The sequence below is a fragment of the Primulina eburnea genome, chromosome 15 (assembly GCF_022965805.1).
Source record: "Primulina eburnea isolate SZY01 chromosome 15, ASM2296580v1, whole genome shotgun sequence".
Classification (NCBI taxonomy): domain Eukaryota; kingdom Viridiplantae; phylum Streptophyta; class Magnoliopsida; order Lamiales; family Gesneriaceae; genus Primulina; species Primulina eburnea.
The window spans coordinates 2,816,357-2,831,091 of NC_133115.1; the positions used below are offsets into that span (position 1 = coordinate 2,816,357).

The following is a 14,735-nucleotide window of genomic DNA, read 5'->3' on the forward strand; positions in this document are numbered from 1 at the left end:
TTTCCTTTATGTTATGTATCTATTGGCTTTGGTGGTCAAGAACGAGACGTTCTTGAAGCATCCATCAACTCTCGAAGGATAAAAGCATTCTTGTTTAGGTATATTTCACTAAGATATGAACAAATTTTATGCGGTTGCAAATATCATATTCTTGGAATCTCCTGCTGGAGTTGGATTCTCGTGCTCGAATACGTCATCTGACTATATAACAGGAGACAAAAAAACAACAGATTCCTATACATTTATATTCAACTGGTAGTAAGGCACACACATTGCACATGGATAATGAATTTGTGTACTAATTAATATTGGTCATAAATTTGTAAATCAATATAGACATATACATTTTTCACAAATTATTCAGTAACAATTATTATTTCACAGCTTATCTATTATTTCAAACAATCATAGTTCTATCATTTCAAACAACAATACAATATCGCGTTGAGAATCTGTATTGATTGACAAAAAGATTGATTCAAATTACCTGAATCATCATATGAAATTATTATAAAATAGAAAAAACATGATCAAATATATCTAGGTTATAAGAATAATAAGAAGAAGAACATGCATTATACTTGCATAAAAAACAAAGAAAATTTTTGTCGATAAAATATCACATATCCGAATATAATTAAAATATGATTTTTTAAAAATATTACTCCTAATTAAGTGTGTTAATTAAAAATAATTTGAAATGAAGTAATATAAATCATTGTAGTCAGATAATTACGTAAATTAAAAAATTTGTGATATATAATTTACATAGAATATGTTATTTAATACACAAACTAAAATAATAAGAAGACATATATATTAGAGATAAATTTATTATTCACGATAAATATGAAAAAATCTAATGCATATGGATGCAATTTCCTGATTCAAATTTTGTACAAAACAGTTAAATTTATCATTAGTAATATAAAAATCTATGTATCTAACAATAATATCATCATATGTAATTTCCATGTTTTTTCCGTCTTCGGATTTGATTTTGATAATCTCTTTGATTCGCACGTGTTTTTTCCCACGATCTTCTTATTTTGTTTATTTGAGTCATTCACATTTCGGGTCTAACTCCATTTTATTTTTCTTGTTTAGTGTAATGAATAGAAAAAACTAGAAAAAATAGAGTGAAATAGATGTGATGTATATATTAATTTTAAAATTATTGATATAATTACTTGCATAAAAATTATGAGAAAATACATGAAAATTCAAGAGCAGATAATATATTAGACAAAAACTCTCTCAAGATAAGGGATGCACAAATAGATATTTTATTAGGAAGACAAAAAAAAATCAAGATAATATTCAAAATATAACCGTATTTTCTTCTTTTAAAAAAAGTTAATAGGATACCTCCTAATATTTAGGTAAACATATTAATTAATATTTCAAAAGTAACTAAATGTTATTTTTAGATTTAAGTCATAATATCATAAAAATATGAAAAAATATGCATATATTCACATAATTCAAAAACTAATCTAGAATATATATACACACAAAATATATGTAATCATTAAAAAAAAGAATCTGCTCTATAATTAAATTTTGTTTAAAATAATATCTGGACAATAAACGACCAAGCCGGCCATTGTTCCATTGTTTATCACACTCTTTGATCTTCTGTCTATAGTTTCCGAATGTCCTCGGTAGTACTTTCCAAAGGCACTATACAAATATGTAAAAGAAACTTTGCAATTGCAGGCCTGATTCCGGGACAAAACCTACATTTTTAGAGAAAGTTACATGTAATAATTGATTTATTTGGAGAGAGCGGCCCGCCTGCTGTCGTCTCCAAGTCCAGGTGTAATAAAACATTGATAATACCAATCAAAGGTAAGTCCAACAATGATATTCTTGTTGAATAAATGCCCAAAAAAACATACATATAAATGAAACAGGACTTCTGCTGTGGAGGTATGACAGAAAAAAATGAAAGGGGCTTTCTTTGTTTTCCTATCTTTTCTGTATCTATCGGCTTCTTCCGTGCAATGCTCAGGCGGGGTACAACGAAACTTGGTTGAAGCGTTCATCAACTTTCAAAGGGAAAAAGTCTCCGAAAACTACGATGTTGAAGATGTTTCTACTGAATATTCACCTATATATGTGGCACCTCAGGAGGGACTAAAGGATGCAGATCGAATACTAGCAATGCCTGGTCAACCGGCAGTGAACTTTTCTCAGTATTCGGGTTATGTGACGGTCGATCCTACCGCAGGGCGAGCACTGTTTTATTGGTTAACAGAGTCTGAAGACTCTTCTACCAAGCCTTTAGTGTTGTGGCTAAATGGAGGTTGATGGAACAGTAATTTGTAGAAGTTTAAAGCTTTGGACTTGCTTTTTTTTTTTTTCTTATAATAAACTGAGTATTAAATCTTGAAATTACAGGGCCTGGATGCTCTTCTATAGGAGCCGGAGCAATGACAGAACTTGGACCATTCCGAGTAAATCCAGATGGGAAAACTTTATGGTATAACAAAAATGCTTGGAACAATTGTAAGTCTTCAATTTTATCCTTTCAATTTCTGGTTTTTGTATATTTCACTGTAATTCGAACAAGATTTATGCAGTGGCAAATATCATATTCTTGGAATCTCCCGCTGGAGTTGGATTCTCGTACTCGAATACATCATCTGATTATATAACAGGAGACAAAAAAACAGCAGCAGATTCTTACACGTTTTTAATCAACTGGTTAGAAAGGTTCCCTGAGTATAAAACCCGAGATTTCTACATAACCGGAGAAAGTTATGCCGGTCATTACGTGCCTCAGCTTGCTGATTTAATTCTTAAAAACAACAAAATCACAAACCAAACTGTCATAAACTTAAAAGGGATTGCGGTAAGTCTGATTGAGAAGCACATCCTCAGTAAAAAAAAGAAAAAAAAAAGATAACATAAATTATTTCAAAAATCTTACATAATGTGATTGTTTTCAGATTGGGAATGCATTAATTGACTTTGAAGATGCATCAAAAGGCCAGTTAGATTTCCTGTGGACACACGCCCTCATATCCGATGAGATTCACCAGGGCATTATAGAAAACTGTAATATATCGTATGGCGCCAATGTCACACAAGTCTGTCAAGACTATGTGTATCAAGCTTATGATGTTGCAGGCAACATCTACCCTTATAACATTTACGCTCCGTTGTGCTCTTCATCTTCAAAATCTACCCCGGTATATGCTAATTCATGTGCGTTATTTATTTCGTGTTACAAAACCATACTAACTTTTTTTTTTTTGTAATAAAACTGGAAAACAGCAGGTATCTGGATTTGATCCATGCTCAGATAACTACGTCTCTGTGTACTTGAATACTCCTGAAGTGCAGAAGGCTCTTCATGCCAATGTCACTGGAATTTCGGGACCCTGGGCTGACTGCAAGTACTATATTTGATGACTCAAGATATTTTTAGTCTAAATTTAAGTATTAAAGCTATGTAACTTGTTTTTTTTTTTTTTTTTTTTGGTTTTGATGCAGCTACTACGTAAATTCTCACTGGCAGGGAATCCCTTACACAATATTGCCTATCATTAAGGAATTGATGGCTAATGGGCTCAGAGTTTGGATCTATAGGTACAAAATTAAGTGACATATTTTTCTTGCATGTGTATTATGTGATCTAGCCTAAACAAAAAGTTCAAATTTAATGTATGAATCACTATTACTTGAATATTCATGATCATGTTCCTTGGGATATGTATGTCATTGACTTAGATATAATATACATTCAATGTGTACCAAGACGAATCTTTCCGGCGTGCTTATGTCCTAACTCACACGCATCCTAAGAAAAATTCTAGAATTGTTCAAAGTCAAGCACCCTTAGAGTTCCTGTGTGATGAGCTCCTGAAAAGAACATATACTTTCTTGATATCTGTAGCTCAATTAGTACCAATACTTTAAGAATCTAGGTATTTAAGTCTGAATATCTTGGGTTCGAGTGTTGGAGGAAGCGAAAGAAACCACTTTCTATGATGAAATATTTTATGAGTGACGGTGCATGAACATAAGCTACGGCTCATGCTGGACCAACCTACAGCCCATGACCAATATTGGTGCATGTGTATGAGCTGGTATATTTTACACAATGTTTTAAAAAAATTAGAGATTGTCAAATGCTTATTGTCTGTATATTTATCGAGAATAATTTGTTATTTAAGATAACTAATTAAGTTGTATTATTAGTTATATTCAAAATTCACAAATTAATTAAGTAACATGATTTGAATTCGGCTGCAGCGGGGATGTAGACCTTGTGATACCAGTTACAGCCACTAGGTACTCCATGCCGAGGCTCGGGTCATCAGTCAAGACTCCTTGGTATCCATGGTACAACCAAGGCGAGGTAAGCGAAAAAAAAATGAACTTATTTTGGTATTGTTTCTTAAATTGTTTTTTACGACAAATCTTATTACATATCGATATATTTTGTTTAAAGTTTAATACAACTTGAAAACTAGAGCTCGTGACGCACAAATTATTAATTTGGAATAACAACGATGATGATAATAAGTCATTAATCGTTTGGCGTGGAAGATTAGATTCAATATCTGTGTTTCATCTAGAATTCGGCTCAAGTTTTATAATAATTAGAGTTAAAAAATAATTATGTTATAGAAATATTTTGTTTGATCAAAAGCCAACTCAACTCATGAAAATTATATTATTTTTTATGCATAAAGTATTTTTACTTTTTATGTTATGAGACAGTCTCACAAGAGAACTACTCGTTCGTGAAATACTGACGATATAATAATACCAGTATAATATTATTTATTTGTTACTTATCAGGTGGGAGGTTATGTGGTAGAATACCATAATGTAACATTTGTGACAATTCGTGGAGCTGGACATTTTGTACCAAGTTACCAGCCCGAGCGTGCACTTGTCTTGTTTTCATCGTTTCTCCAAGGAAAGCTTCCTCCAAGTAATTGATTAATTCGCAGAGGACTGAACTGTATTACCTCAATCTCATCGTTTTTTTCAATTCAATAATCTAATTTCAAACTTCAGTTTTATATTTTTAATGAACTAAAAATGTACACATGCAAGAATTAGTTAATCAAATGAATGAAAATGACAATCGCGTATCTTTTTAATCACTGTTAATAACTCATACGTCGCTAATTTAGATAACATACTCATGATTTTATTTTTAAGTTCGTTAAATTATTCGCTACCATTAATTATCTAACATTTTTTTTAATTTATCCAGCAGACACAAAAAGGTAGTTGTCGAGAATTTCGCCCTCATAAAAAATATATGGAAATTATTTAAAATAGTAGGGGTCTCTTGTGAGACGATCTCGCAAATCTATATCCGTAAGATGGTCGACTCGTTGCATATCTCTGTAATGAAAAATAATATTTTTAACAAAAAATTTAAGAAATGTTTTTTCATGAGCTGGGTCGAGTGGGAGATCCATATCATAAAATTGAGACATGATACGATCTCGCTAGTTTTTGTGCATTTAAAATACTATTTGCGATATGTGGTATTTTGAGCATGGGAAAGTTGTATTTATTTGTTTTTCTCTAACTTACATTATAGTTTCCACAAGTGGATTGTTTTGACAAATTTATTTTATTGGAAAATAATAAACTAATAACCCATTATTGAAAATGTTTTTTCTCCATAAATTGGCAAATTGCTGTTATACATGCACAAAATATTTCCCAAGTCATTGTACGGTCGAGAAAATAAAATAAATTATTATTAATACGGCAATAAATTGCCTTAATGCTAATTAATTATACCAATAGTACCAAAGCATGCAATAATTAAAAATAGGAAAGAAAAAAGAACGATGTTCTTCTCCTTTTAAATTAATACGGTTGACCAAATAAAATAAATTATGTATGAATACGGTATATAATGAGATGCTAGCACAAAATAGTAATGCTGCATTATATTTAATGATCAAATTTTAACTTGGTTATATACGATCCATAGGTTTTTATGGATTCCACGTGTCTAAATCAAATTTAAAATCTCATATTTTACATTAAGATATTATCCTTATGAATTATATATGATAATATGAAATTCACCAAGGGCAATTAGACATGTCAAAACGAGCTTGCGGGATAAGCCAACCCACAACCCGTCATTAGGCGGGGCGGTGCGGTGCAGGTACCTACCGTGCACACCTATGTGAGTACCGACGAGGTGTCACTCACCTATTGGATGTGATGAAATATAGAAAAATTGCGTATCTAATAGGTGAGTGACACCTCATCGATGATCACCCGGGAAGGGAAAAGGTACCCGGGTCTTGAGGAAAATATCCGGTATATTAGCCTTGATCTGGGCTATCCAAGTGATAAATCGGGTTAATGATGACCCGGATATTTATGGAGATATCAATGTCCTATCGTGGTGCTCTGATGATCGCATCATCGATTCTATCGTAGCACACAATTTAGGATTTTCAAAAATTTTTTGTAAAAAATTGTAGAAAATTGGCATCTGCTTAATAAGCGTTTCTTCTTATTAGACTTGTAGCTGTATATGGCTGACCCAATAATTTAATATTAATATTATGTTTATAGTTTTGTTTTGATTTTTCTACATTTAAAAATAATTAATTATTTTAATATATCACAAACAAAATTGATCACGCCAGCTTGTTGAATTGAAAAGTAACTCGTGGATTTTAATTATTAGAGTTTGAAAAAAGTGGGAAAGAGGAAAAAAGTAAACGATTCAATAACAAAGATTGGATAATTTTTACTTTCAAATAATTCCAAAACCATTGAAAACAAGGGTTTAGTTTCAACGGTGACAATCACAGTTTAATTCAACCCAAATCTCTTTGTTGTTATAAAAGATTAATGAGTGGGTCTTACGTGAGACCGTATCACGGGTTCTAATCTGTGAGAGGAGTTAACCCTCCCCATATTCACAATAAAAAGTAATACGCTTAGCATAAAAAATAATAATTTTTCATGAATGACCCAAATGAGAGATCCGTCTCACAAATAAACCCGTGAGACCGTCTCACACAAGTTTTTGCCTAGATTGATATACCCCACCTAGCCAATCTTCTGATTTAAATACTATATGTTTTTGTCTAAGCTACTTCACTCCTTAATCATGATATTAATACCCCTTCATGTGCAAAGTGTGCTACATATTATAAAGGGAAATATATATATATATATATATATATATATATATATATATATATATATATATATATATATGCTTCCGTCGGGGTCTTTCTGATGCTTAAGTCAATGATCTGATTATGAAAGCAAAGATCAAAGTATGATGTATTAGTGCTGATTGAGCAAGAGATAATGAATGTTGTAAAACAATGATCAATACCTGGTATTTATGGAAGCAAGAGATGCTATTTACCTTGTTATAATAGAATTCTTGCTATGGTAGAATACTACCTAAAACAGGAAACATTAGATGGTAGGATGGTAGGACTCCTAACCATGGCAGCTAGGACTCTCACAATATCTTGATGAGATTCGATCAGATCCCATATTTATCAGAGTTTTTAATAATCGAAGAAGACGTCTTCACATTTCCTAACTACTTTTTGGCTTTGATTTCTCAGCCACAATAATGGTCTTAGACCATTAGGGAATGGTCCGTGGGCTCGGCCTTGTCAAAATTTTCATGGGCTTTGTCCCATTTGATTTGTTCTTGAGCTCGGCTTTTTTTCGAATAGACCATGGGATAGTACCTTACCCATTTTAGTCTAAAAGAAGTATTAAATTTAGACTAATAATCTGGTCGAATCCCAAGCCCTAATTATTATGTCATTTGTCATGTTTTTATTTCATCCTAGCTAGCATAATGGATTGTTTAGATTTCGATCCATGTGAAATTTAAACTGACAACTCATATTGTCCGACGACACGATTCCTAGGTGATTGTACAACTGTTTTGCATGATCCGGACCCTTGATTTCACATTGTTTGGACGAATGTCATTAAACCCCTTCGAGTATAAATAGGAGCTTTTGAAATTTTAACTTCTATTTCACCTGAGACGTTTCTTTGCTGAAATTTCACATGCTTTCCCGACCAGCAAAGCTTACTCCCGATCACTTACCATCCAACCCCCTCAACAAGATTATTCACTTTTATTAGCTCTAAGTTTAAGGATGTATTCTCTTGATGAGTCTGTCGTACAAAAGTTACAAGACAATTTAGATGCCCTTTTCTTCGAGTGGAAGACCCCGAGCCTTCTGAACCCATGGAAGAGAATCCCGAGCATAGCCTCCCCGAGGCCCATTCCACCAAAATAAAAAGACCGTGATAGTTAAAGGCCTATGAGGTCCGATTTAAGAAAGATAGGCGTCCCTAGTATGAAGTTATAGCCTCACATTTAAGCCCTGACCTGACACCATCTATTAGAGAAGGATCAGGTATGTCCCGTAGGTACATATTGCTTATCCCTGCTCGGACAGACAAGGCTCATCTTCCCCTCGAGGATTTCTATACTTTTTATGTTGAGCAAATAAAAATTGGTCTTATATTCCCGTGCCCAAATTTATCCAAATCACTTGTAATTATTTCCAGATCTTCCCGAGCCAATTGAGTCCCAACTCTTTTAGCTCCTGCTGGCTTTAGGGGTCTTATTTAAATATTTCCAAGTTCATTAGATATTGAGAACCTTCTAAAGTTTATTCAAATAAAGAAAACTGTCTCAAGTGATTTTATCTATCGATATACCCAAAATACCAGTTTTTGAAGGGAAATTCGGACTCCCATAAGGGCTGGCTCAATATATACTTTTATGTCAAGTCTTCCAAGCCCTGGCATTTTAAGATGGGCTAGTTCATGAACTTCACCATCCCCGAGCCCCTATTCGAGCTGACCCACGATTGCACCAACTTCCTAATTGTGATGACCGTGAAATGTTTTAACTTTGAGAGTTTGGTCGTGGATGATCTAATATATAAATATAAATTTTGCAAGAAAAAAAAATGGGGATATAACAGGACTTACCTTAAGTCCTGCTACCCCTACTTTTCTGTTTTCCCATACTCATTGTGTGTTTACTCCCAAATTGTTTTCCCTTACAGATGCTCGCATAATGAAGGTTGAGATGAAAGTCCTGTTATATCCCCATTTTTATAAGGGCAACATCTACCCTTATAACATTTACGCTCCGTTGTGCTCTTCATCTTCAAAATCTACCCCGGTATATGCTAATTCATGTGCGTTATTTATTTCGTGTTACAAAACCATATTACTAACTTTTTTATTTTTTGTAATAAAACTGGAAAACAGCAGGTATCTGGATTTGATCCATGCTCAGATAACTACGTCTCTGTGTACTTGAATACTCCTGAAGTGCAGAAGGCTCTTCATGCCAATGTCACTGGAATTTCGGGACCCTGGGCTGACTGCAAGTACTATATTTGATGACTCAAGATATTTTTAGTCTAAATTTAAGTATTAAAGCTATGTAACTTGTTTTTTTTTTTTTTTTTTTGGTTTTGATGCAGCTACTACGTAAATTCTCACTGGCAGGGAATCCCTTACACAATATTGCCTATCATTAAGGAATTGATGGCTAATGGGCTCAGAGTTTGGATCTATAGGTACAAAATTAAGTGACATATTTTTCTTGCATGTGTATTATGTGATCTAGCCTAAACAAAAAGTTCAAATTTAATGTATGAATCACTATTACTTGAATATTCATGATCATGTTCCTTGGGATATGTATGTCATTGACTTAGATATAATATACATTCAATGTGTACCAAGACGAATCTTTCCGGCGTGCTTATGTCCTAACTCACACGCATCCTAAGAAAAATTCTAGAATTGTTCAAAGTCAAGCACCCTTAGAGTTCCTGTGTGATGAGCTCCTGAAAAGAACATATACTTTCTTGATATCTGTAGCTCAATTAGTACCAATACTTTAAGAATCTAGGTATTTAAGTCTGAATATCTTGGGTTCGAGTGTTGGAGGAAGCGAAAGAAACCACTTTCTATGATGAAATATTTTATGAGTGACGGTGCATGAACATAAGCTACGGCTCATGCTGGACCAACCTACAGCCCATGACCAATATTGGTGCATGTGTATGAGCTGGTATATTTTACACAATGTTTTAAAAAAATTAGAGATTGTCAAATGCTTATTGTCTGTATATTTATCGAGAATAATTTGTTATTTAAGATAACTAATTAAGTTGTATTATTAGTTATATTCAAAATTCAGAAATTAATTAAGTAACATGATTTGAATTCGGCTGCAGCGGGGATGTAGACCTTGTGATACCAGTTACAGCCACTAGGTACTCCATGCCGAGGCTCGGGTCATCAGTCAAGACTCCTTGGTATCCATGGTACAACCAAGGCGAGGTAAGCGAAAAAAAAATGAACTTATTTTGGTATTGTTTCTTAAATTGTTTTTTACGACAAATCTTATTACATATCGATATATTTTGTTTAAAGTTTAATACAACTTGAAAACTAGAGCTCGTGACGCACAAATTATTAATTTGGAATAACAACGATGATGATAATAAGTCATTAATCGTTTGGCGTGGAAGATTAGATTCAATATCTGTGTTTCATCTAGAATTCGGCTCAAGTTTTATAATAATTAGAGTTAAAAAATAATTATGTTATAGAAATATTTTGTTTGATCAAAAGCCAACTCAACTCATGAAAATTATATTATTTTTTATGCATAAAGTATTTTTACTTTTTATGTTATGAGACAGTCTCACAAGAGAACTACTCGTTCGTGAAATACTGACGATATAATAATACCAGTATAATATTATTTATTTGTTACTTATCAGGTGGGAGGTTATGTGGTAGAATACCATAATGTAACATTTGTGACAATTCGTGGAGCTGGACATTTTGTACCAAGTTACCAGCCCGAGCGTGCACTTGTCTTGTTTTCATCGTTTCTCCAAGGAAAGCTTCCTCCAAGTAATTGATTAATTCGCAGAGGACTGAACTGTATTACCTCAATCTCATCGTTTTTTTCAATTCAATAATCTAATTTCAAACTTCAGTTTTATATTTTTAATGAACTAAAAATGTACACATGCAAGAATTAGTTAATCAAATGAATGAAAATGACAATCGCGTATCTTTTTAATCACTGTTAATAACTCATACGTCGCTAATTTAGATAACATACTCATGATTTTATTTTAAGTTCGTTAAATTATTCGCTACCATTAATTATCTAACATTTTTTTAATTTATCCAGCAGACACAAAAAGGTAGTTGTCGAGAATTTCGCCCTCATAAAAAATATATGGAAATTATTTAAAATAGTAGGGGTCTCTTGTGAGACGATCTCGCAAATCTATATCCGTAATATGGTTGACTCGATGCATATCTGTAATGAAAAATAATATTTTTAACAAAAAATTTAAGAAATGTTTTTTCATGAGCTGGGTCGAGTGGGAGATCCATATCATAAAATTGAGACATGATACGATCTCGTTAGTTTTTGTGCATTTAAAATTAAAATACTATTTGCGATATGCGGTATTTTGAGCATGGAAAAGTTGTATATATTTCTTTTTCTCTAACTTACATGATAGTTTCCACAAGTGGATTGTTTTGACAAATTTATTTTATTGGAAAATAATAAACTAATAACCCATTATTGAAAATGTTTTTTCTCCATAAATTGGCAAATTGCTGTTATACATGCACAAAATATTTCCCAAGTCATTGTACGATCGAGAAAATAAAATAAATTATTATTAATACGGCAATAAATTGCCTTAATGCTAATTAATTATACCAATAGTACCAAAGCATGCAATAATTAAAAATAGGAAAGAAAAAAGAACGATGTTCTTCTCCTTTTAAATTAATACGGTTGACCAAATAAAATAAATTATGTATGAATACGGTATATAATGAGATGCTAGCACAAAATAGTAATGCTGCATTATATTTAATGATCAAATTTTAACTTGGTTATATACGATCCATAGGTTTTTATGGATTCCACGTGTCTAAATCAAATTTAAAATCTCATATTTTACATTAAGATATTATCCTTATGAATTATATATGATAATATGAAATTCACCAAGGGCAATTAGAAATGTCAAAACGAGCTTGCGGGATAAGCCAACCCACAACCCGTCATTAGGCGGGGCGGGGCGGGGCGGTGCAGGTACCTACCGTGCACACCTATGTGAGTACCGACGAGGTGTCACTCACCTATTGGATGTGATGAAATATAGAAAAATTGCGTATCTAATAGCTGAGTGACACCTCATCGGTGCTCACAAAGGTGTGCACGGTAGGTGTGTAGGATATCAAAAATGAAATTTTAGTATATCATTATATTTAAAATATATAAAAGAAGTATCTTTTATGAGAAGAAACAGTTCTCTTGAAATATCTAGAACATCTTAATAAATTATTTTTTAAATCTAAATTAATAATAATTATTATTATTATTATAACAATTAAATTATATTTCATGAAACAACTGATTCATGTTTATAAAATCAATGTGCAATTGCAATTTGCAAAAATATATCATATTGATTTAGTTATTATTATTTTATTTTTATTATAAAAAATAAATCGTGTGTAAAGATGCACAGATACACACGAAACTAATAAATGCAATATGATTGATTATAAACATATTTAAATAACTTAATTCTTAAAAAAAAAATCTGGAATAGAGTACCAATGCATGTGTATATAAAGGGAATGTTACTGATACTTAACTAGCACATAAATAATTTCTAGACTGATTTAAATTGATATAAAAAACATAAAAAAACTAGCATATAAATAGCATAATTTTAATATTAAAACTTAAAAATATAAATTTTTACTCTAATTTGGCTGGTCCAACCCGCCTTGACCCGCAACCCAAACGGGCTCAGCCTATTTGGTCCGCCTCCAAACGGACTGTTATTTTATCAATCCAACACGCTCAATTTTTATAGCGGGGCGGGCCGACCTGACGAACAGATCCGGGTGGCCTGTTTCAATCATACTCGAGTGTGGTGTAATTCTCGAGGTGGCCCGGGTGGTAAGATACTCGGGCACATGTTTGAAGGCCCGGGCTATGTGGTGATCACCCGGGAAGGGAAAAGGTACCCGGGTCTTGAGGAAAATATCCGGTATATTAGCCTTGATCTGGGCTATCCAAGTGATAAATCGGGTTAATGATGGCCCGGATATTTATGGAGATATCAATGTCCTATCGTGGTGCTCTGATGATCGCATCATCGATCTATCGTAGCACACAATTTAGGATTTTCAAAAATTATTTGTAAAAAATTGTAGAAAATTGGCATCTGCTAAATAAGCGTTTCTTCTTATTAGACTTGTAGCTGTATATGGCTGACCCAATAATTTAATATTAATATTATGTTTATAGTTTTGTTTTGATTTTTCTACATTTAAAAATAATTAATTATTTTAATATATCACAAACAAAATTGATCACGCCAGCTTGTTGAATTGAAAAGTAACTCGTGGATTTTAATTATTAGAGTTTGAAAAAAGTGGGAAAGAGGAAAAAAGTAAACGATTCAATAACAAAGATTGGATAATTTTTACTTTCAAATAATTCCAAAACCATTGAAAACAAGGGTTTAGTTTCAACGGTGACAATCACAGTTTAATTCAACCCAAATCTCTTTGTTGTTATAAAAGATTAATGAGTGGGTCTTACGTGAGACCGTATCACGGGTTCTAATCTGTGGGAGGAGTTAACCCTCCCCATATTCACAATAAAAAGTAATACGCTTAGCATAAAAAATAATAATTTTTCATGAATGACCCAAATGAGAGATCCGTCTCACAAATAAACCCGTGAGACCGTCTCACACAAGTTTTTGCCTAGATTGATATACCCCACCTAGCCAATCTTCTGATTTAAATACTATATGTTTTTGTCTAAGCTACTTCACTCCTTAATCATGATATTAATACCCCTTCATGTGCAAAGTGTGCTACATATTATAAAGGGAAAATTATATATTATATTATATAATATATATATATATATATATATATATATATATATATATATATATATATATGCTTCCGTCGGGGTCTTTCTGATGCTTAAGTCAATGATCTGATTATGAAAGCAAAGATCAAAGTATGATGTATTAGTGCTGATTGAGCAAGAGATAATGAATGTTGTAAAACAATTATCAATACCTGGTATTTATGGAAGCAAGAGATGCTATTTACCTTGTTATAATAGAATTCTTGCTATGGTAGAATACTACCTAAAACAGGAAACATTAGATGGTAGGATGGTAGGACTCCTAACCATGGCAGCTAGGACTCTCACAATATCTTGATGAGATTCGATCAGATCCCATATTTATCAGAGTTTTTAATAATCGAAGAAGACGTCTTCACATTTCCTAACTACTCTTTGGCTTAGATTTCTCAGCCACAATAATGGTCTTAGACCATTAGGAAATGGTCCGTGGGCTCGGCCTTGTCAAAATTTTCATGGGCTTTGTCCCATTTGATTTGTTCTTGAGCTCGGCTTTTTTTCGAATAGACCATGGGATAGTACCTTACCCATTTTAGTCTAAAAGAAGTATTAAATTTAGACTAATAATCTGGTCGAATCCCAAGCCCTAATTATTATGTCATTTGTCATGTTTTTATTCCATCCTAGCTAGCATAATGGATTGTTTAGATTTCGATCCATGTGAAATTTAAACTGACAACTCATATTGTCCGACGACACGATTCCT

At 32.7% G+C, this 14,735-nt stretch overlaps 1 protein-coding gene across 1 annotated transcript; it reads left to right on the forward strand.

The window, feature by feature from the left end:
* Positions 1 to 1,947: 1,947 nt before the first annotated feature.
* On the forward strand, positions 1,948 to 10,955 carry LOC140814372 (serine carboxypeptidase 1-like). The gene is made up of 13 exons (XM_073173321.1): positions 1,948 to 2,308; positions 2,404 to 2,511; positions 2,586 to 2,857; positions 2,955 to 3,197; positions 3,286 to 3,404; positions 3,502 to 3,597; positions 4,264 to 4,369; positions 4,816 to 4,951; positions 9,072 to 9,190; positions 9,280 to 9,401; positions 9,498 to 9,593; positions 10,260 to 10,365; positions 10,812 to 10,955. The coding sequence occupies exons 1-13, from the start codon at positions 1,948 to 1,950 to the stop codon at positions 10,953 to 10,955; spliced, it is 2,028 nt and encodes a 675-aa protein (XP_073029422.1).
* Positions 10,956 to 14,735: the final 3,780 nt, after the last annotated feature.

Coding starts and splice junctions, on each gene's coding strand:
- LOC140814372 (XM_073173321.1), top strand. CDS start 1,948: ATGAAAGGGGCTTTCTTTGTTTTCCTATCTTTTCTGTATCTATCGGCT. Junction 3,405..3,501: donor GGACCCTGGGCTGACTGCAA/GTACTATATTTG, acceptor GTTTTGATGCAG/CTACTACGTAAATTCTCACT. Junction 9,402..9,497: donor GGACCCTGGGCTGACTGCAA/GTACTATATTTG, acceptor GTTTTGATGCAG/CTACTACGTAAATTCTCACT.